Source organism: Boleophthalmus pectinirostris, unplaced genomic scaffold, assembly GCF_026225935.1.
Source record: "Boleophthalmus pectinirostris isolate CB_2022bp ecotype Guang Dong unplaced genomic scaffold, ASM2622593v1 HiC_scaffold_10, whole genome shotgun sequence".
NCBI classification, from domain to species: Eukaryota; Metazoa; Chordata; class Actinopteri; order Gobiiformes; family Gobiidae; genus Boleophthalmus; species Boleophthalmus pectinirostris.
This window is the reverse complement of record NW_026570971.1, coordinates 25,387,103-25,411,703: the sequence shown is the minus strand read 5'-3', so window position 1 is coordinate 25,411,703 and position 24,601 is coordinate 25,387,103. Positions and strand designations below refer to the sequence as shown.

Genomic DNA, 24,601 nt, shown 5'->3' with positions numbered 1-24,601 from the left:
TCATTTGGATCCGTTCCACCAACTTGCTCTTGATCGCAGTTCAGAAGGCACAGTCACAAACTAGACACACGCTGTTTCTGTTTGGCTTTTGTCCATTGTTTCACGGCCGGGAACAGATGTAACTCTTCTGTATAATTCCTTTGTTGACATGTCCGGTTAAGTTCTGTGATGACTGAGCCCGCGCATAAACATAAAACGCCCATTTGGTTATGCAAGAAATCCCTGAAGTTTCGGGACACTGCACGCCAAGGAAAGATTTACAAATTAGATGGCAAAAAATGACACCTGTTGGATAGGCAGATGGTACAGCAAGAACATTTTGAAGGTGGCAAAGCTGAAGATTTAATGGTCCCTTTGGTTGTCATGAGAATGGCTATGAATGAGTAAATGCTGTAAGAGGGAAATGATTTGCTAGTAGGGGTGCAACGATATTCAAGTCTCACGATACGATACTGCCACGGTATGAACCTCACGGTACGATATTTATTGCAATATCATGGGAAAGCTCACGATATGGTGGGGAGTTAACTATATCCAAATCTCCTGGTACGATATTTCCACAATATACATCTCACTGTATGATATTTATTGCGATATTTTGTGGACAAACCTGTTAATATGCTACTTTTTCCTGTTAAAATGCCTTGACAAGACTCAATCCAAAGAACTAAGACTTAAAATTGCTTAGAACTGTTATTTCTTCTTGTAGTCTACGCTATAATGGAGCAAAGGATCATGGTCTATGTAGTTCAGTCTGTCTTGAGAGTTGTAATTCGACATATTGTGATGGTCCATGATATTATTGTGAGAACTCTGACGATACTGTATCACAATATTTCGGCTATTGTTACTCCCCTATTTGCTAGATATTTTGAGGGTAAAGTTAAACGTTTACAAAGATGTACCAAGATAATACATGGTTTTGACGTGTACAAAGGAGGGGTAGTTGGGTGTTCTGGGTATTTTGGCTGTTTTAAGTATTCTGTGGCTACTGAGACAGAGATGTATGAGAGAGTTAGTTTGCTGTTGGTGTGAGAGGAGAGAATGCAGACAAGCCTGATGATAAGTGTTTCCCAAACTCTGAGTGATTAATGGTCCAATTTCAGACCTGGTTTAGATCTGACGGTACTTGAAGGCTCAATATTGTCTTTGGTTCTACTTGGTCATGATGTGAATGCTTTGAGAACTTGAAGCTATTATGGGTTTATTTGCTCTGTTTACTATTTGATTTCTGCTTTGACTATTTTTGCGATTAGAGTACTTGTAAATTTCTTTCTCACATAGGGAAAAGAAGGTTAAATTCTGCCAACTGGACAAATGTGTTCTTAAAATGGCTTTGGCAGAACTAAAGAAGCTACTTGGTGTTGTCTGGTTGACAGATTTCAACTTTTATTATGGATTTATCAGGACAACAGAGGGATTACGCACACGTTTTACCACATAAACATTTTCTTTTTCTCTGCAAAGTTGTATCTAAACTTGTTCGTTCATAATCGACTCCCCTTTGGTTTGTAGTAACTGTTGCACTGATTCAACTAAGACAAAATGATCATCCATCCACACCCACCGCTTGTTCACCACATGTCCAGTTTTGTATGTGTGAGGCATGTAGAGTCCACTCGACTGGCCCCCTGCATAGTGCTAATGCAGACCTATATCCGGTGTGGGGCTCTGTGTTGTGTCAGCAGCTCACAGTGGAGCTGACAGCACTTCTCCTTTTGGTCCAATCACAGCACAGCGTTACAGCCCTGGATAGTGGACCGTGTGTCTTTGTGTGTTTTAGTGTCAGGCTGATTGTGGAGAAACAAAAAGATGGCCCAGGTGCTGAGTGTGTCCTGGTTTGACTTTGTGGACACTGGGGTACTGGGGCTGCTTTAACACAGATACAATGCAATGGAAGTGTTATGTGCTGATAAAATGTGTTAAGCCATAAATTAGCATCAAATTGGTATTGTCTTTGTTAGGAAACATGTGTGCACTTCTTTTACCAAAGACGAGTAACAGTGTAGTGCTTTGAGTGTTGATTCTGCACAAATCTTTTTTTTTTTTTTTTTTTTTCCTATGTAGACATGTTTGTTGTGAAGCAAAGGGATCATGCGTCTCAGATTGGATCATCCGCCTGGATACAGTACCAGACCCACTAATGTTGCTTTTGTAAAGTTTTGTCAGAGTGTGTGGTTTGGCTGGACAGGTAACAATTGACCCTTCCTTTGATGCTGTTTGGGCAGCTGGTCATTGGCAGACTATGAGCAGTGCTGAATCCATCTCCAGACCCTGAGATGTCAAATCTGTATATTTCAACAAATCGTGACAGAGTAAATGTATTTTTAGAGCACAATTTCTGCACAAGGTATTAACCATTAAAATGATCTTCGGAGATGAGATTTCAACATAGTCAAGCGTTGATAACATTCAAAAGACTGTTCCTGATTTTAGTTGTATAAAACTCAAATGCTGATTCTTCATGTTTTGTTTTGGCTCTGGGCAACAAAATTGCCTGTTCATTGTGAAGGCCAATTTTGTAACTTCAGTCTATAATGGGAAAAACATTTAGCTGTATCTGGAGCTCCAAACAGCAGTGCCAAAATCAAATCACCCTAAAGCAATCAGAATATATTTTGGAACAGCTTTTATTCTATATGTACATTCCATCAGTGAACGTGTGTAGGGCCTCACAGCCACATACTTGACATTGTGGGAGTTAACGGCAGCTCCTACTTTGCATGTGATAACGCCGTGAGCTGTATTACACAATCCTTCACTCTACTGTTCAGCTGTGAAACCGGTCGGTACAGACTCAGATGGTCTTGGGCAGTATTGGGTCTCATATTTGGACCTCAGCGATGGCCCTACAGTGATGGATGGGGACAGTTACCCTCAATGACCTTGCTGCCATTAAGAAACCATTGGTGCAGCGGTGGTGGTTACAAAATCAGATCCTGCCAAACTAGCCATGGAAAATAAATGATGTGAAAGTGGAGCTTAGAGTTCTAACTAGGGGTGCAACTAGGGGGTCAGTTCTGATACCGATTCTGATACTGTAGCTTTAAGTATCTACCAGTCCCCGATACCAACCTACAGAACAGCTTTGTATAAAAAAGTAACATTATGAGACTTTCTAGGCTGGCTATAACTAAAAAATAGTCTTAATACATACAATTATATGTCCATGGTATTGATATTGAATTGATATTTGGAAGTCAATAGTTTTTTTTCAGTATCAGCATTGATATCTGAAACATTAGATCTGCGCATCCCAAGTTCTAACCCCAAAATATTCAGTCACTTGAAAAATCATGGGGGCAAAACTGCTAAAAAATAACATAAAATACCATAAATTCTGCACATTATGACAAAAAGCATTATATATCTCTTAATTATTACATATCTCAAAAAAGTTAAAGGTGCACTGTGTAACATTCCTGGTAGAGAGTCTGCCACCTCCTTGTCCTCATGGAGAAGTTACTGCTTTGAGTGAGCTGGGATTAAATTTATCGATCTTGCATTCATTCTATTTTGTTTTTGTTGTTGAAAAATACACTGAAAAATATTCTTCTTGTGTGAGCGGGCTTGTCTCTCCACAGATCTGACCTGAAACCTGCTTGTCTCCATGGTGACAGATACTTTTGAGACAATTTCAATGCCGTTCTGTGGGAAAGTTTTTGCAAAGGAGTAAAATCTCCATGGGGACAAGCAATTGGCGGATCCTTTATCACAAAAGTTACACAATGCACCTTTAATGCAACAAAAGGCTAAAAAAGAAAGTGATACAGTGCATGGAGCTTTCACTTCTGGAACTTTCAGTGCTACTTCAACAGTCTCACAAGGTCAGATTTTTCCCTGTTCTGTAATAATTAGAAGCTGCAGATGCATGAAATAAATAGGCTGAAACATAAATTAAACATTTTTGGTGTTTTTGACTATGTTTGGTGCTCTTTTTCTCCTGGATAGTCTTTTGGTCTTGAGTCCCGTGTCTCACGTTACCAGCCCCTCCCTTCTCCAGCTTTGACAGAGATGAGTTAGAATGGGATTAGATTTTTTCATTGTTTTTCTCTTGCAGATAAACTGTCTTTTCCTGAATGTGTCATTTTTAGTTCTTTTAATCTCAAAGGGAAAATACTGTCTTGTCTTATGAGCAGCTGCAGCACAAACACACAGCTCATATGACCATCACCAGTGGAGAATCATATCAAAAGCACTATTCACAAGAGACTGAACAAATATCTATCTATCTGTGCACACACTGTCTAGAACCAGATGTGAAACTAAAGTAAAAGTGAAAGTACTTGAATTTTCAGCTTGAAGTAACACTAAAAGTAAAAGTAAAGTTTCTATTCAGATTCTTACAACTAATAAATCAACTCCAAGTCTCCATCCATTATAACTTTTGGGTTGGGGGTCTGTCACCTGCTTGTTTCTATGGAGACGTCATTGCTCTTCTTGGAATGTTGCACAGTGCAGCTCTACCTTACATTTATTCAATTACAGGTGGTTTTATAACTCATCTCATAAAAGAGGCATTCTGACTGTGAGTGGAGTTGCCTCTTCACAGATCTGACCTGTAACTTGGTCTGGTTTGGTCTCCATACAGATATAAAAGGTTAAATACCATACTGCGAAACAGTCCAGACAAAGTAACTAAATGAAGAAAAGCATTTGCCTCCACCAGAAAAGTTACACAGTGCACCTTTAAGTCTGTTAGTGTCCATTACTACTGCAGTAACTGTGACAATAAGGTTAAGGTACTCTTTATTGATCCCCCTAGGAAAATTTCTCCTCTATCTTTGTTCCGTCCTTCAATACCGGTGGGACAGTGTGTCAGGAACAGTGGGCGTCACAGTGCAGCCCCCGGGGACCTATATCTCCAGATCTTGGGCTAGACTTGGTCAATAATACCTCAGCTGGGGGATTTTACCTATATTTTAAGTTGATGTGTGTGGGAAATGAGTATCTGGAGGAATATTAAACCTGACCTGAAGATGAATTGGTGGTAATAAGAATATTTACAGGCTGATTTTGACCTAGAATGTCTTATGCTTGAACATACATTGATACAAAGTGGCTCTGTAGTTATTTGAAAGAAATAAGTTAAGTTTTGAGGCTGGGAAATACCATCTTCTGTCCCTACACTGCTATTGGTTAATATTGATATCAGCAGATACTTAATATTAATATTGGAACTGAAACAGCTGGATTGGTGCATCCCTTGACAAAATCCATCCAGACATAATGAAAACATGCAGACCTAGACTTTACTGACAAACCTTATTGAAGTGACATGTGACAAGGGACATCATTTGGACACAGTAGCTCACACATCACAATATATTATAATAACAAGGAGCAACAATATAAAGGGAAATAATAAATTCAGCTGCACAGAAAAGCCCTAACTGACTCAAGAATCTAACCAACAACCGTCTTGGTGTGAGGCAAGTCAGTGCAAATGACAAAATCTGGTTCTTATATTGTTTGTTAGCTACCACTACTACTACTACTACTACTACTACTACTACTACTACTACACCACCACTACTACTACTACTAAAATCAATGTCCACCCGTGTATTCTTCTTTCAAATGCAGACTCCAGCATGTTTCAATTGGACAGGAAAGAAAGGCTTCACAAACACAATTACCCTGATCACTGTGGCCCTCTTAGAGCCTTAAGTGGACACTGGCCCAGCGCCATGAAGGCAGGTACCTATCCTCTTAATGGTTTAGTACAGAGATAGAGGAATACTGCAGCTTTCTCATATCCGGCGGTGTGGAGCTGGACCGGGGATCAGGCCAGGACACGGGGGCAGTGTTAGGCCAGTAGACGGACAAATGGACACGAGTTTCACGCTGTGCTGATAGGAGTAATATGATGCTAATGTAGTTATACTGTTTTAGCCAGAAGATGCAAACTCAGGTGAAAGGAAGAGATGGTGACTTCTTTTGTGGTCATTTCAGAGATAACAAATGGCTGACATATTTGCAACTCAGCATTTTAAAGCTTCTAAGTAATGTATCTAAGTTTTGTTTTGGTATTTTGTTTTCTTTAATGACTGCAGGAATGAGGAAGCAAGTTTAATGTAAAACTAATTGTGTCTGGGATCTTCATATGAGCTTTTTCGTATATGGGTCTAAATTGAAATATATCATAATTATTTGAAACATGAACTTATAAACCGTCAAAAGTAAACATGGAGGATGGATAGATTTATTTCTCAAAAGTCATTAGTGTTGTGATACAGGCTTTAAAGGTGCATTGTCAATTTCATTTCTCTCCAGCAGCTAGGTCAGGAATCAAAATACAATAGACGGTTCACAAAAACTTCGGAAGTGCAAGTTCGGGCACCAGCCAATCAGCGAAGAGTCATATATTCAGTGTTGTCAACAATTCCCGAGATCGATGATTTAAAGCCGGAATAAAGATAATGTTTGGTGAATTTTATCAAGGGGAAAGACGTTATTGTCCTTCTTCCTACGGAATTTGGGAAAAGCGTAATATACCAGTTAGCCCCGTTAGTGGCGCATTACATACATCACGACTAAATAGCAGCGATTGGTTAAATGATAAAAAGTACCCGCCTACTGTCAAGCGAACGAAATCTAAGGCTGCGAGGTCAGACGGTTTGTACGAAGTGAAACGAAGTAAAACCGGCTGATGAATCAGGCTAGCATTGTGCAACTTGTGCTTGTCTCCATGGAAATGTTATCACTTTGTAGAATGTACCGCAGTCACAAGGGAGACAAACAGGTTACAGCACCACGCTACATTACTGTTCAGATCTGTGGAAAATCGCCCCTGTTCCCAGAAAGAATCATTGTGTTTTTGAGAACAATCGAAACACCTGTAATGAATAAATGCTATGGATGCGTTTAATGTCATACCGTGGAACATTTCAGGGAAAGCAAAAGCACCTCCATGGAAACAAACAGGTAGCAGACCCTCTACCAGAAAAGTTACACGGTGCACCTTTAAAAGCCACTGTTTATTAGTCAAATGGTTTGCTTTTGAGGGCAAAGAGAGTGCAGTATCATTCAAAACATACATGCGTTTATTTAATATGAGATGAAAACTGGTCTAAAACTATTCAGTATCCAATTTTGTTCTGTTTATGTGACTTTTTCTCTATAAATAATCCTTACTAAATATCCCCACTGTCTGAAAATGTACTTCCGTCATCTCTTCTGTTGTGATTTTCTAACTTACTCACTTTTTCCTAATCTCCCTCCAGCTAAAGTAGTTGTCACCACATGTCATTCTTGAACTTTGCCTTCAACCAAATTATAGACATTATCAAATCCAGTAAGACGGGACTACCAGGGAGGGCTTGTGAGCTGCTGCTAACGTAATAAATGTGAGTTTTTTGATTCTGCATTAACCACGATTACATAAACAATCAAACAAATAGAGTAATGGGGTCAAGTGTGGTCAAGTTGAGAATGCAGAGGAGGAGGCTTGAGATAACCAGCCTGAATTAAATTTTGAGCTTTGAGGAAATGTTCTGAAAATCATGAGATAATAATGATGAGGCAATGAGCAGCATGGCAATTAAAGGTGCACTATGCAACTTTTATGTTGCATGTTTAATGTTCCACAGTTTATTCAGTTACAGTTGTTCGTACTGCTCAAATGTATCTCAAAAACTTCTTATGTGTACAGGCTCACTGCAGATCTTTCCTGGTGGTGGCACTCGCTTGTCTCCATGAAGACAGAGAAGCCATAAAGCCATAATTTGGAACATTTCAGACAAAGCAGGGAAATTTCCGTGGAGCCAAGTGCAATCTATAAAGCGGTCAACAAAATATCCGTCCATTTCCCATCCATTTTCTTCCGCTTTAAAGCACCACAACGTGTCAATTATACAAGTATAGGAGAGTTTAGTAGACTTGTTGTGCGGAGATGGAGAGGCTGAAGTGGCTGTGGTTCTGCTGCTGTGGTAGAATGGTGAGCATGCATTTATATAAAGGGCTTAAGATGTGACTGGTTGAGAGGAAAAGTAGCAGGCAGTGATGTGGTGGTAACAAGAAGATACAAAAATGCCATCTTCCTGAATGACTAAATGCTTTATGCTTTTACTTAGCTGTATTATGGCTACTAAATGGTCACAAATTAAAACTCATGAAATGTTTGACCAATCAATAACAGCTTGTCTTAAAATTCAGTATTCTTAAACACTTATTTGATTGTGTGTTTTACTCAAATCATAATGGTCCAAATGTAGTGTAGTCTATTTACAGTGTGTTGATTTTAAAGTTGCTCTGTGTAACTTTTCTAGCGGTTACACCCTCTCTGTATTTACCATATTTTCCGGGCTATAGAGCGCACTCTTAAGCCTCTAACTGCATCAAAAAACGGCCGTGTGCCCCACAATCCAGAGCACTCCATACACGAATCCACTCGGGTGTCCCAGCACGACTTCAGTAAACTATAAAGCCGCACCACCCACAGCGCACGCAAACACGCACGGAGCAGACAGAGAACGAGCAGCAGAAAACACCCGCAGCCACACTCATTACTCCACTCCGACGAGGAACGGAACGGAGGAACGAACCGAAAAAGCGAGTGCAATGTGCCACCTCTAGACAAAACTGAACAACTGAGTCACTGTGAACATGCCAACAATCCAGAGGTCCCAGACAGCACCCTCCCTACACGCCACAAGTGAACAAAGCCCAGAGTCACCGTGAAAGCGCCAAACAAAGTCCTACTGACCCATCACACTGTTCTGTTTTGTTTAAAGTCCAATGCGGTTTATTTGTGAAAAAAGTTTGAAAATAGACCATTTAATGACAGTGCGTCTTATAATCCAAAGCGCCTAATAGCCCGTAAAATACGGTACATGGAAGTTATTGCTTTGCCAGAACGTTCTACAATAGTATTTGATGCTTGCATTTAGACTACGTTTATACGATGACGGTCTGAACAGAAGACAAAAGTGGCGTCGCGTCTTCTCTTTTTATTCCGCGTTTAGACGAGCGTTTTAAGGGGGAGGAAATCTGCGTGCCTACGGTGACGCAAAAGTGTGTGGAACTTGATTGGGTATGCATGCCAGGTTTCTATGTGCTGTATGTATGTGACGTAAATGTGTACGCAAAGTGAGCAGATCTGACCAGAGTTTTGCGTCTTGGACAGCGTAGACAGAAACGCTACAGTAGAGCATATTCAACTTTTCCACTCTGGATGGTGGTTTCAGATTTTTGCATTTTAAATCTCTAAAACACCGTCACCATCTAAACGAAAGACACTTCCGATAAAATATTTTGTTGTTTTTACCCACAAGCATTCTCATGTAAACAGGCCCTGAATCAGTTGCATTTGTTTTTACTGGTAGAGCATGACCCATAAAAACAAACATTCTTACAGTGAGCTCGTCGCTGCACAGATCTGACCTGTAACTGAACCTGGATGCGCCAAATGCTTGTTTCCATGGAGTTCCACAAGTTTAATATCATACTGTTGAACATTCCAGGCAAAGCAATAACATTTCAATAAAAGGTAAGCCGGTGAAAGACTCTCTACAAGAAAAGTTACATGTTCCAACTTATTGTTAACTATTTTCTTACTTGTCTTGCCAGTTTTTCTCAACAGACTTTCCCCGAAACCATGGCTTGCATCAAAATCCCACACATCCATCTAGCTGAATATACAATTGCTTCATGAAACATTATTATAAACTGAATTTCCACAGTTTCCGCAGTGACCCCAGAATTACCCCTGTCCAACCTCTTACAGTCCTATTAGAAATTACCCTGTCCATCCAACGCTGCCCTCCTCAGTGATCTGTTATTTATGGCCGCAGTGAGAGGGAGAAGAAGCTTTGACCTCTCACCTCTGGAATACTAACACATGACTTCAGAGGATATCCGTCAGCTTTTATTGGCACCGCACTGTTTATGTTTGACCCGGAGTGTGTTAGGATGGACATGGGAGTCTATTAGGGGCCCCTATGACACGGTACAATGGTGAGTGTCAACATGCAAAATATAAGGGAGGAGCTGTATTGTCTCGAGATCATACGGAGTTGGAGGAAGGAAGAAGAGGAAGTAGGGAGGAGAGAGGAGAGTAGTGGCACTAACGAGGAAGGGATTTCAGATTTCCTTTTCCTCACTTTTTAATCAAAGTCTTGGGTCATTAAGCTCAAGGAGGCACTTCTATCCTCTGTATCTATCATCCGCTGTAAGTAGGGTTGGGCAATATGACAAAGAAATGAATCTTATTTTTGGCTCATACTGAACAATCACAATTTACATTTTAGTTTTTCTCTTATTTTACAAGTAAAATGGCTTTCAATTAGAGAGGAATGATATGGGTAAAATTTCGAAATGTGCTTGTTCAAGTTTTGGGGTTTCATTTGCAATTCATCTTTCCATAATGGGATTCTGTTCAAAGTTTTAGATTTTAAAGCTCTTAAATTACACAACATTGACTGGTAAGAGCTTTAAGTGGCAGCTCAAGACTATTAAAGGACCCATATTATGCTATTTCCTGATTTATATGATAATGTTTCCTCATCACAATCATACCTGGAGTTGTGGTTTGTTTCTTTCACACATGTTTAACACAAAAACTCTGCAAATCTAGGCTGAATTCTTCTCTCAAATGGAAATTACAAACACAGCAGAAATACATGAAGTGCTCCACTGTGTTTTTAAACTTCATACACCTTTACTAGAATCATTTGAGCACTTTCAGCCCAGGAGTTAACAATTAAACCGCTTCATGACATCACAAGGTGGCACAGAGCATTTTGAGCTTTGGGGATCTAGACAGACTAATAATAAAGGGTTACTCAACCTTGTGAATGAAACAAAACACAACTCCGGGTGTGTTTTCGATTAGGTAACATGGCTTAAAGGCAATAAACTGTTATACATAGAAATATGTTAGAGAAGCTTGAACACTGTCGTTTTCAAATGTTGGGACGGGGCTGTTAAAGAGGTCACACCAAGATGTGTTAATCAGACAAATCAGCAACTTTACCTAAAATAATTTTCACTTATTAATTTTCTTGCTTTGAGGGTGTTTTGTTCCTTTTGGCAGCTGTTTCTGTTACATAATCGAGCTCTGTATTACATTAACACTGGCAGTAAAAACAGACATTGTCATTGTCTCATAAAATTGAGAGTTATCCGCATGATGTTGATTGGACCGAAACAGCACACTGGCAAATACTTTAGCTGCTTGTCTTTGTGGGAAAATGTCTTTTTAATTGGAAAATGGGCCAATCTCAAAATCATATTTCAATTTGCTTAAGTGCCACCGATAGCAGAAATAGTCTGTGTGTTACTGCGTTTTAGGTGGCATCATGATATTCTATGGGCCAATATCTTTAATATGGTAAAATGGATATTGTTAAGATGGAGACTTTTGTTGAAATATAGGGAGTTCTAGGGTTTAGTCACAAATAGAAATGAACAAGTTCAACATTTGCAAATTTACCTTTTACACATTTCTTTTGAAAATACATTGCAGTTAAAGGTTTGTCCAGTCAAAGGTTTGGACACACCCTCACAGTCATGACTTAGACTCGAGTCAGACTTGAGTCACTATTTTTAGGACTTGAGACTTGATAAAAATGTTTAAGACTTGGGACTCGACTTGGACTTGAAGGCCAATGACTTTGGACTTGACTCTGACTTGAGGCCTGTGACTTGAGAAGACTTGATGCTTCTCCTAAAAAACATGTTTTTAGAAAATAATTTTCTCTTAACATTTGATAAATGAGGTGCTTAAATTTACAGGAACAAACTGGAACTTGTCTGTCCCACTTCTTCTGTTTATACTTTGGATGTAACTGGAAGTACTGTGATGTGGTATCCTCAAATGTACTGCAGTAATATACAGTACAACACAGTACAATACAGTAAAACAGAGGAAACTACAAAGAACATGATCCTTTCATTTCAGTGGCAAGGAGAAAATTTCATTTCAGTGTAAACTACATGACAAAATAACTGTTATTAAGCACTTTAAATCGAATTCTTTCTGTTCTGACCATAATGATTCACACTTAGATCTTGTCAAGACATTTAAAAAGGAAAAATTAGCATTTCTACAACTCTTATATATATACTCATATATTAAATATACTGTCATTTTTAAGTACAATTTAGTTTAAAATTCATATAAACTGCAAAAACCAGAGCTATATTTGGTACTTTGGTTTAAAGACTTAAATTGACTTGAAGATCAAAGCAAATGACTTAGATTTGACTCGGACTTATGGGCCAATGACTGGAGACTTGACTTGGACTTGCCTGTATTTGATTTGGGACTTGACTCGGTCTTGAGGTCAAAGACTTGAGACTTTCTTGAGACTTGCAAAACAATGACTTGGTCCCACCTCTGGTATTTAGTATGTTAACTATTTTTATATACAGAAGACATCAAATATAATGCATCATATAATGCAAGATATATGGAATTATGTAGCAAAGAAAAAAAAAGGTTAAATATTGAAACAAAATACAGTAGTTTTTATATTGTCTACTCAAATCCTCAAAGTCTCTCCCCTTTGCTTTGTTCACAGCATTGCAAACACATCCTTCTCTCAGTGAGCTTCTAGATGAAGTCTCCTGAAATGGGTTTCACTTCACAGCTGTGCCAAAAAGTGTAAACCAGGGTTAGAAGCAAAGGGTGGCTTAAAAAAAAAATCTTACACAAGGTTTGCTTTGTTTTGAGTTAACATTGCCTTCTACATTCCATATGTGTCCATTTGTAGTTTTGATGCCTTGGAAATAAAGAAGAAAAATGTATACAAAAGCATGTCCAAACATGTGACTGGTTGTGCATATCTAAAAAAAAGCTGAATTTTAACATGTAATCCCCTCCCATGTTTGTCCATCTCATATTATTGCACGCAGTTGTTGTAAGTCTGAAATCCAATACTGTAATAACAAGCTCTTAGCCATATGTTTGAGTGCTGGATTAAAACCACAATTGCAGGATGTTTTGGTGTTTGTTGTAATAATCCAGATTAAACCCAGGGATACTCCCCCGATGCTACTGCTGGAGATTACCCTAACTGTCCCACTCACACAGAGCTCGTCTTGGCCTTGGTGACCTCTCTACTTCCAGCCTGTCACATGAATAATGCATAGTTTCAATTTTGTTCACATGAATGCAAATGGACTGCAAAAATGTTCCACCATAACACGCTTTGAAATACAATCTCACTCAGTTGCATCATAGTTTTGTAGAAATCATGTTGAAAAAGATCATTTCCAAATGTAGAGCTTCTCAAAATGTGGTATGCATTATAGTTCGGGTGTAGTCCTAGAATTTGTTTCATTTGTTTAATCCTGGTTTAGTCTTGGTTCTTATTCTTAAAAAAAACAAAAACAAATGGCTTTCAGTATTATTTTCAGATACAGTAAAAGGTTTTCAATGCATATTTGAATCAATGTCATTTAACCCAAAAAATAGTTCAATTTATGGCACAAACCACAATCTTTTACTGACAGAGGATTGGCTCTAGATTGACTATTTGAAATGACTCAAGTAAAAAATATAGGAATTGCACAGCCCTGTAGTTCAAACTCTGCATGATCTAGTTCGGGTTTAGTTCCTCGTGAATGTACGTTTGAAAATTAGTTAATTTTAATCGTTTTAGTTCTGATTAAAACTAGGGATGTAACAGTAGCTGAAATATCATGATATTGTATCGTAAAAAGTCTCTCAATAATATCATGGGCCATGGAATCTCAAGTCTCTTTCCTTAAATTCATTGTTATTTTACAACAATAGCTACAAGAAACAGAGGGAACTACATAGACCATGATCCTTTACTCTGTTTTAGTTCCAATTTACATGATAAAATAACTTATTAAGCACTTTTAAATCTTAATTCTTTGGTTTATGATAGAACCAAAGGCTTGTCAAGGTATTTTTAAAGGAAAAAGTAGTATATTCACATTTTTGTTTATTTTGTCTCTACACAATATCACAGTAAATTTTGTACCGTAAGATGCATATCGTGAAAATATTGTATCCAGGAGTTTGGGTATCTTTACATCCCTAATTAAAACTGGGGTGCCTGATCTTCACACTATGGTGTTTAAAATCGATCTAACTCACCTTTAGTTCTTACAAACCCTTTTGACACGTGACAATATGTATGTGAATTCATTTTTAGAACATATTTTTTGAGACAGCGAGATGAATTTGAGATGGACTGACCCACTGTAGCCAATCAGAGCACTGCTTCTGGAGCTTCCTTCCAGTTTGACAAGAAACAAAGATACTATAGACAGCACTGTTGACCAGTGGTTTCCAAAAGTGGGGGTCGCAGGGTACTAAAATGGAGTGCCAGAGATGAATGGCACCCCATTTTAGTACCCTTTAGTACACTGTATTTAATCAATAATTAAGTTATTAAATTATTAAATTAAGTCTAACAACACAATTATGTATTGAAATTAACAACTTTACAGCCTGGTGCAAATCTTTTTTAATTGCTTTCATTTTTATTGTGCTTCTCTATGGTACTTTGCGAGCCATTGATCATAAAAAGGGGGGTTTCAAGTTCATTATATAGTTATTGTAAGAGTCCTGACCTGTATAGTTTGGGAATCCATACTATATACGCTACATCATGTCACAAAATGCTGCTTTTACAATATCGTCTTTGGGGGAAATCAAAGAATTTACTCATTAAAAAAAAAAAAAAAGTGAGGATACGGCAGCTTTATGTCCTGGTTTAGTAGTTAGTAACAGTCCTGAGTTTTTGTAATGTAAGCTAAAGTGCAGTGCTATAGGAGAATAGACCCTTCCTCCATTTGGGACATTTGAAAGCAGAGTCAGTGAGTGGCGTTGAGTATTGAGTTTTTAAAAGAGGATGTAGAAGGACTTAATGCATTCCTGGAAACGCAGCTAAAGTAACGCTGTCCTCGGGGGATTGGTTCATTCATTAGTCCACTCTGCCACTCCTCTATATGCACCTGCTTTTATACACTATTGACCAATTCATATGGAGAACAGGGAAGAAGTACTCTAGAGATGTACTCCAAGAAAATACTTCAGTCTGATGATACTCAAACAGACATCACAGCATAGACTAAAGGATTTTTGTTCAATAGAGATTGGCAATTCTAGGGCTGAAATCATCCAAATGATTCTAGTGAAGGTGAATGGAATTTAAAAGTGTGTGTGCTAAAAACATGTGAATGAAACAAAATGAGATGATGAGGAGAAAACATTTTAATAACATAGAGCAGAAAATAGTGTAATATGAGCCCTGCAAGAGTTTAAAAAAAATACATCTAGTTAACTTGTTTTGTTGTGTTTTTTAAGGCATGAATCCTGCTCTATCATTATAACTTAACACTACTCCCACGTGTAGTCCCATATTACTATATCAGAGAGTTCATTTACAGTTGACAGTTTGTCATTATCAGACTCCGAGCAGCTGCACTTTGGATAATGGCCAGGGCCACATTATTACAATATGTCAATAATGTTTAGATGAATTGAGCTCTGATATTTTCTTGGGGAGAGTAAATCCTACCTATTCATTTGTATAGCATTTAAAAGCCCCATCAGATCAAAACAGAGAAAGAGAATGTACGTTTATTCATTGTCGTAAAAAATGTGCGACTAAATTCTGTGTGTTGTTAAAGCAGATACTGGAGAATCATAAGAAGACTGAAGGATATCACGCACTTTAAAAAAACTCTACAAAGACATGTGGATCTGGAGCCATATCAGAGGGTGTGATTAACAGGCGGATTAACCAATCAGAGAGAAGCATGCTCCGTTTGCGTCAAAAACAAACATGGTTTAGATGCAAAAAAGGGGAAAAACCAACATAAAAGGACTAAGAAGCTGCGCAGATTTGTGCAGAATCAACTATCAAAACACCAAACTATTACTCCTATCTCAGGTTAAAAAAAAAAGTTATATTTTGTTTGGGATGTTAGGAGAATTTTGTAGAGGAGATGTTTCTGCATTTGAGAGACACGTGCTACAAATTATCAGCTATGGTAGGATCATTTCAAGTTTGGACTGTGGGATTTTCCCCCTTAATGGTTCAGTTCCAGACAGTTGTTTTTCTGTAATGGTTCATCAAAAGAGTGAAAGAATGGATTAAGTGGGTAAAACTGGTTGAAAATTTGTTGCAGGACCATTAAGTACTAAAGAAATCAGTTCAGTCACAGTCAGAATGAAAATCATCAAGAACAATATAACAGTGTTAAAAATCAGTTGAGACATAATGGTTTGGTAACCCATGGGGAAAAGCTTGAATAGAACAATAATTACTTTACTTGAATGCATCATTGTTTGTTCACGCTTTCATGTTATCCTCCTTTGTTACAATAAAAGCAATCAACTTTGAATATGAAGTAACCCTGGTTCGTTTATGGTCAGGGTAGCTGTTATTAGTTTTAATAGTAGCCTGCGGCCCGCTGGACTCCTTAAGTTGCTCAGACTGCTGATACAAACGCATTAGAGTCTAGTGCACTTCTGAGGTTTCTGTGTTATTGAACTTGTGCATTCTCAGCTCTTACATCAAAGTTCATCTGACCAACCAGTGATCGCCATTACCTCTTCTGTTGTGATGAATTTTTTAAAAACACTGTGGAAATATCAGTCGGCCTCATGTACGAACATCAGGGGCTTTTGTCATGCTGCCTATCTCATCAATAATGGACGAAGAGAGAGAAAGGGAGAGAGAAAGTGATGGAGAGACTAGTGTTGCTGTGGTATACAGAACAGTAATTACATTAATGGCCAAGAGACAAAGCACTCGTCTGACACTAGCAAATCAAGTAAATACACACTAAGTCATTGCACATACGTTAATCTTGTCACAGCACGAAAATGTCCAATCTGATTTCTAATACTGTCATGATGAGTACAGACAAGTAGAATAGGATGTAAATTTCAGCACTAATCGTCATTTCTTTAAAGCCCCACTCCATAACTTTTTTCTAAAAACATACGTTCTTACTGTCAGCGAGCTTGCATCTCCACAAACTTGACTCTTATTTGGTCTGGAGTAGGGCCACCACTGGGCCCAAATAGTTGGGATTACTAGTATTTCCAGTACTGATACATATTAAAATGATACCGATCCAGCTCTTTCAGTTCCAATACTGATTTTGACACAACGGCGTAATTATCTGCCAATACCTGATATCAACGATACCAGTGAGTATTTTTGTATATTTCCTTTATACACAAATAAAATAAGTCAAAACTGATCTGCATGTATGTAGGTGTTTTTTATCTCTCAACTAACCACAGAACAGCTCTGTGTTTTCTTGGCCAATTATGACCAGGAAATTGTCTTATTACATCACTTCATGTGTCCAATCAGGATATCTGCTAACTAGAGGTGAAACAGTACACAAAAATCACGGTTCAGTTCGTACCTCGGTTTTGATGTCACGGTTCGGTTCATTTTCGGTATTGTATGGAAACAAAATGCAAAACCACTTGCTTGTTGTTTATTTGTGTTTTTATTAAACCAACAGTTTGTTTAACAATATACAAATGGGAAAATAAAATAAATGCAAAGTGCTGCTTGGTAATAGTAATAAATTAAATTAAATATATGGATGGATGGATGGACATTCCTTGTAAACAGAAAACAAAACTTTTCAAAAAGTAAAGCGCAGCACTAACAGTTCCAGCATGAAGTTTTCTTAATCTTCATACTTCTGGACAAAAAAATCAGCTTGTCCATTTTGTCTGAAGTAAGTGCAGATGTGCAGGAAACAGTGTCACCCCAAACACGGACGAGTTCCCTCGTGAATATTAAAGAGCCGAGCAAGAACTCGTGCACTGCCCTGCACAGAACCGAACGTCCTGTACCAAAATGGTTCGGCACAAATGCATGCACTGTTACACCTTTACTGCTAACCGATATTTAGAAGTCAATATTCAATCCAGCAAATGTGTCAGTATCAGTGTAGATATCCGATACCAGTACTAGATCGGTGCATCCCTAGAAATTACATGACATACTGACATGATATAGATCAACTGAAAATGCTCCTTGCCCCTTTTCATCACAGCAGCAGAATCTTCAGCCACGTCAGCCTCTCCTCTTCACCAACACCAGTGTCTATGCCAAAATTCTCCCTTAATCACACTGCTGATCGTTCTACCTGCTGGGATCTGGGAATTTAAAGCTGAATAGGCCCTCACTCATGTTGTACGCCTTTCAGCCTCTTTGCGCGTGTTTGTCCCTTAAGTATTTCAACACCATCAGATAAACAAACATGACGTCATAGTTTATTTCTGTAAAACATTAGGGACAGCTGCTTTCTGAACACAAACAATAGACATGTCACCAGTTGCTCAACTCTCAATCTGTGAAAATAACAATAAATATGATTGTGGCCTGTTATTGTTTGGTTGTGGGGGCGTTTGTCCATTTTTCACATACTTTCTGTTTTTCCTCTGTGACCCCACTGAGTCGGGACAACTCTCAGACACAGGGCCTACTCCCTCCCCCCGAGTCACCACAGGACTGCTGAGTGTGCAGATGTGCAGAGGAATTACACAAGCTTGGTTTTCAAAGAACTACACCAAATTGGGGGGATACTTATTTATTTTATTTATTTACTTTTCAGTTATTTATTTACTTTTTATTTAATGTTATTTATTCACTATTTATTTATTCATTCACTTTTCATTTATAAATTTGTTTAATATTTACTTTTTTTTTGACAGGATAGAAAGTGTGAAGAGTGAGGAGAGGCATTCAGAAAAGAATGTTTGAGATGGGGATGAGTGTCCTGGAGCTTGCACAAAAAACTGACATAGTGTGTGCAACAATGAATAAATAAATAAATACAGAAATAAAAATTTAAAAAAGAAAGAAAGAAAGGTAACCAAGAGTCAAGCACAGCAAAACCTCCATAGCCAATATTATGTGCTTGGGTTTGGTCCAGTTGTAGTCCTGCTAAACTTGAACTTACCCCAAGTTTAGTTCCAGGTTCAGTTCTGGGTCTAGTGCCAGTTTAATGCGTATTCCCATGTGAACGCACCCAACCAGCCTTTTACTGACATCATCCTTGTCATGCATTGTTAACATTGTGAACTTTAGCACAACTCCTGATATTTTCAAGTTAGAAAGAATGTATCCAGCAGCACAATCTCCCTGTTGATGTCCTTGCGGCTCGATCAGATGATTGTGGCTGTACTCTCTCTCCACAGGATCCCCATGTGACGCTGAGGGCGTGGGCGAGCCACTGAGAGAGGGATGAGATATCAGACTGTATAGATTTACTGTGAAAACAATGAATCATGCTTTACACTATAGCCTTGAGGTATCTCGCAAACTCCTTCAGGGAATAAGAGGTTATAAAAGAAGTGTAAAAGATAATCTGTGGTTCATTATGTACAGTGAAAGGTAGTATTGTTTAGATGGTGAGCTTTATGTGTACAATAATAAGTGTGATGATTTCCTACAGCAAGACCGCAGAGAAAGAGGAGATTTACAGTAAAAGCTTTGTGATGATACTTGAAGCTCAAATAAATGTGTTTTCTTTTGTTATTCTTGTTTGGTTATTTCTTTGGTATTTCTGCTAATGTGTGGTCTTATTGTTACAATGGGAGTACACAGAAATGAATTTGTTTTTGCTTTATCATTTGAAATGTGCTGAGACTTGAACCACTAATTGCATATCCAACAGCATTTTTTAATTACTTGGGATAAAACGTGTCACAAAAAGTATGATGCTGCTAAACCAACAACTCCTTACCAAGCACAGAAATGTTCTCATAAAAAAAGTAGTTACATTTTCCATTTATTTAGAACATTCATGAGCATATTTCAGTTTAGGAGACTTTGCTTTTAGAATCCACATTGTAAACGGTGTGTGTACACTGGTGTGTGAATGTGTGTGTGTGAATGGGAGAGTGGTTCCATGATGTAAACTGCTTTGAGTGCCTTGAAGGTGGAAAAGCGCTATATAAAAATGTGTGTGATTAAATTGTTCCGATGTTCCAATATTTTGATTGCGCTTGCCAAGTCTGCTTCTTTATAGTGACTTTATGTGATTTTAAATTTTGGCTTTTTTTTTTTTTTTTTTTTTGCAGTGACTGAATATAATAAACTAATTTGTGCTTATTTACACAATTTGTTTTCAACTAGTTGCTTATGCTTTTGTGGGTTAGTTCACGTGATCGCTTTGACCAATCAGAGCGAGAGGAGCTACAGCGGAGTGGAGCCGAAGCTAACGATTATAAAGCGTTTTTTAAGACAACTGAAGGATTTTGAGCTGAGAAAAAGCATATGATCTGAAAAACAGGTAAAAATCGCCACAAAATCCAACATTTTTGAAAGTTGTAGGTGTCCTGTCAGCCGAACAAAAGCAGTTTGTGATTACATTGCGCTCTATGAGAAAAATCTTGTCTCGGCCCATGGGACTTTTTCCGCTGTAGTACCAGTGAGTGACCACTATGTCAACTTGAGGCATCTACAAGCTAGCAATACCGTATCCAGTTATTTTAATAGATCCTATGGTCAGTTCTTTTTAGTTTAGTTGCTTATTTCTTTCTGAAAATCTGTCAACCCTGATTGAGCCTAGCCTCACTTGTAGCTGGTGCTTGACATGCTCTGGATCAGTGCGCTAACCACATCTGACCCTATTAAAGACTGTTTTATTAGTTTTATTGTGATACAGAGATAGCGTGTCCCATCTCAGTGGCAGGAGGCACCACATATGCCCCTCTGGCTCTGAGTGCTGCTTCCTCTTGACCGTCCATCCTGGAGTCCTGGTCTGGAACCTATTAGGACAGGAATCTCCAGCAGAGCCCAGCTAGCCCATTAGCATGCCTACGCTAACTCCTCTGACAGGAAAAAGGACAGAGATTTACAGCTAACAGACAGATGTTTCACCCCAGTCCCAAGGAAGCTGTAACTGCTGTTAAAAGGAAAGTCATTTGTCAAACCGTGCAATAATTCAGAGTTAACATTTGCCCCTTCTTACTGAAGTTATCTAAACGGCTCGTTTAATATTAAAGCAGGAAGCGCTGGCTCCTGGGCTTAATGTCATCAAGTCTTTTCAACAAATATCCAAAAGAAATCATGGCATTTTGACCACTGGTGAATCATTTACAAAGATATACAACAATATTAAAGGTGCAGTGTGTTCTGGTGGAGGGTCCTCCACCTGCTTTTCTCCATGGAGGCCACGTTACAGGTCAGATCTATGTGGAGCAGGGGTGTCCAACTTCTTCCTCTGGTGAGCTACTTTTACAAAACAAAAATGCCAGGGAGCTACTCGTTTTAGCAGTCACAAAAAATTGAGCATATGTAAGACCCACAGTGAGCCTCAATGAAATACAGTTAGATACTTCATTTAAGACTCTAATAAATGGATAATGGTCTATGTTTTATAAGTCCAGTTAGATACCTATAAAACATAGACCATTATCCATTTATTAGTGAGCAAACTTAGGCATCAAAATGATACATGTACAATGGTAATAGACATTTATTTTACCAAATTTTAGGACAATACATGTAGATTCTGAAACCCCTTGGCAAACTACTTGGAATGGGGTGGGGATCTACCAGTAGTTCGTGAGCTACAGGTCGGAGACAACCCCCCTCACAGTCAGAATGCCTGATTTTCTCTGTATTTTTGAACTATACCACCTGTACTGTGTGATATAACTGAATACATATAAGGTAGAGCTGTGTAATGTCATATTGTGGAACATTTGAAGCAGAGCAATGCCATATCCATAGACACAAGAAGATAGTGGATCTCAAACTGAAAAGTTGCATAGTGCACTTTTAACATCCATATTGGAATCTGTCTGTCTATGTATTAAAAGTAAGAAAAAGCTAGTGTTTGTTTAAGCTATTTCAAAACTCCAACTCCAGTGAGGGATCTGTAGTAGTCAGATTATCTGAAATGTGCTGAAAGAACAGTGCAGGGGAGTCAACGCTGCCTTGGGTGGTCTGATCCAACAACTATAAGTCTGGCTCTGCAACTGTCGGAAATCGTGGGAAATTCCAGTTAGTTTATATGAGACTTCAAGTGGTCATTCATGTCTGATGCAGTGTTAGTGGATTGGTGGATTCTAGAATGTGCTGTTTATTATGCTCTTTGCCATGAAATATTCAAAATGTAAATTCACAAACATTGAACCTGATCATTTACTTTAGTAACTAAACCCAAGACAATTACAACAAACATCTGTGTTGAACAATAGTAATTTTACCTGTTCCTGTCTGTGTTAAATGTTATTGGCCTTTAGATGTTGTGATGTCATTTGAAATCCAAAAATACTAACCTGCTGCAAACTAACAAGAGGTGATTTAGTGGGAGAGGAGAAGAGTTATTGCGGTGTCTGATAACATACACTGAAAGTTTGTGGAGCTTTAAAAGTGTCCATAATTCTTCCTCATTCTAACAGATTTTTCGCTCTTTTTCAGGATGGCTGAGGTGTCCCAAGAGGAGCGACTCCAGGCCATCGCTGTAAGTCTTTCTCACGCTCTCACTCTCTTGCTCTCTTTCTTCAAATATTTATATTTCTTTCTCCCTTTCACTCCATCTATTCTTCTCTCTCCCTGTCTCTCCTCTCTCCTGCCTTCTTTCTGTCATCCTCTCTCTTTTTTAGCCCTTCTCCTGACCCCACTAACACTTCCACCTCTCCCTCTCTCTTCTCCTGATCGTCTTCTCTCTCTCTTAACCTCCCTCTCTCTTTTCCTGATCTACCTCTGTCTCTCTAACTTCCTCTTCCTCTCCTTGTCTCTCCCTTACTTCTCTCTTCTCTCACAGTCCGGTTTCCCCTTTATACCTTTTTCCTCTCCTCTCTCTTTCCTCTCTTACTCTCTCCTCCGTCTCTCTCTCAGTCTGGGGGCATCTCAGGGGAAGCTCAGATGATTTGAGGCCCGTCAGGATGCGACTGGCCGATCTTAATGACTCAACCTTTTAGCTCCATCTCCTCTGGCCCATTAGAGCATCAGTCAGACAGCCGCTCAGTGCTGGCCTCACTGTCTCTATCCTCTGTCTCACTCTCATCCACTGCTTCTGTCTGTATTTCCTCTTTACATTCTCATTATGTTCAACGCAGAGGCTCAGACTGTGCAAAGAAACGAGTTAATATGCAGGCATACATCGAGGAAATGCTCAGATATGTACGTGTTCAAGGACCTGATTTTTAAAAGCTATTTTCTAATCTATGTTATAATGCAGTTTCCTCATCAAACATACCTGGAGTTGCGTTTTGTTTTTGATGAGTTAACAGCATTCTAACAAGTTCTCAAGACTAAATTTAGCATAATATAGGACCTTTAACCATGAGTGAGGAACATTTTGGAGTGTGAACAGTAGCCCCGTTCACTTAGGCCTATCTACCACTTTGATATTGCACCATGACACGGAAATAACTGTCTGGAATACTCTCAGAATTGTTTCCAAGTGGTTCCCATCAATATCTAACTCTCAGTCTTGAAAATAAACCACGACAGAGAACTAACTGTCTGGAAGTTGTTTCCCATGAATCTTAGCAAACAATTGAGTGACTGTCAATAACATGTCTATTAGTAACTATTACCCAACAAAATGCTTTATAAATTGCATAGATTATGTCTTCCGATGTCATTATTTTCTCAATCATCTGCATGTACCATACACTACATAATTTAAAGGCCATTTATCTCAACTAGAAGAAATTAAAATCAGGAACAGACTCTAAGGATGGCTTAAATAAAATGCTCATTCTTAAAGCTTTTTACTATAAGAGTTCAAACTGATGCCAAGGCATTGTTGCAATCTCAAAATGAATACAAAAACAAAATTGCATTACAGTGGTCCCTTGTTTATCGTGGGGGGACCACCGCAATAGGCAAAATCCGCGAAGTAGTCAGTTTTATTTTTTACAATTATCATATGTTTTAAAGCTGTAAAACCCCTCACCACACACTTTTTGCATCCTTTTTGCATCCTTCTTAAAATGTATTGCTGCTGTTGTCCTTATGTTATTTTCCTCCTTCTTTATATAACGAACCAAAGATTAATTTATTCCGTAATGGTGCCCTACAGCTGCGTAACTTCTACCTTCCTTCAGTATGTCTACAAGTCCAACTTTTTGTGCGATGGTTTGCATCTTCCTCTGCCTTTTGGGTGCGACCGCAGGAGGCTTTGTCAGTGCAGAACGTTTCATCAACATTGTGGGTTTTGTAAGGGAGAAAACTTGCAAACATACAGCACTTCAGAGTCATACTGCTAGAGATCGAACATTTATGTAAATTTGTCAAGCTGAATGCATGAAGAGACTGATTGACAATGGTCTACAGTCCCTTAGCCAATCAGGACGCAGAGGGGGAGGAACAATGCGCGTTGATACGCTGAAAAAAAAAAAAAAAAAAGCATGCAAAATTTCACCAAAAAAAATCTGTGAAATAGCAAGGCCGCGAAAGGTGAACCTCGTGAGGGAAGACTGTATACCAAGTAGATGGAAGGGTAGTACTGCAATTGATGTTTCAAAGATATGCAAAATTAGACGAGTATATTGTTTAATTAAAAGTATTTATTATTATTATCATTGTTCAACCTAAACCAGAACAGCCACAAATTTCTGATGGATTGCCATATTACTGCGTATTGTCATTAGGACAGAAGTAGCATATTCATTTTT

General features: G+C 38.6%; 1 protein-coding gene across 1 annotated transcript in view; it reads left to right on the top strand.

Annotated features, from left to right (window-relative positions):
• The window catches only part of palm1b (paralemmin 1b), a 46,153-nt gene that overhangs the window by 1,083 nt on the left and 20,469 nt on the right, over positions 1 to 24,601 (top strand). The window contains exon 2 of the mRNA XM_020921924.2: positions 22,395 to 22,437. Coding sequence (XP_020777583.1) covers positions 22,396 to 22,437 — 42 coding nt within the window. The 5' untranslated portion in view covers position 22,395. The remainder of the gene's footprint in view (positions 1 to 22,394; positions 22,438 to 24,601) is intronic.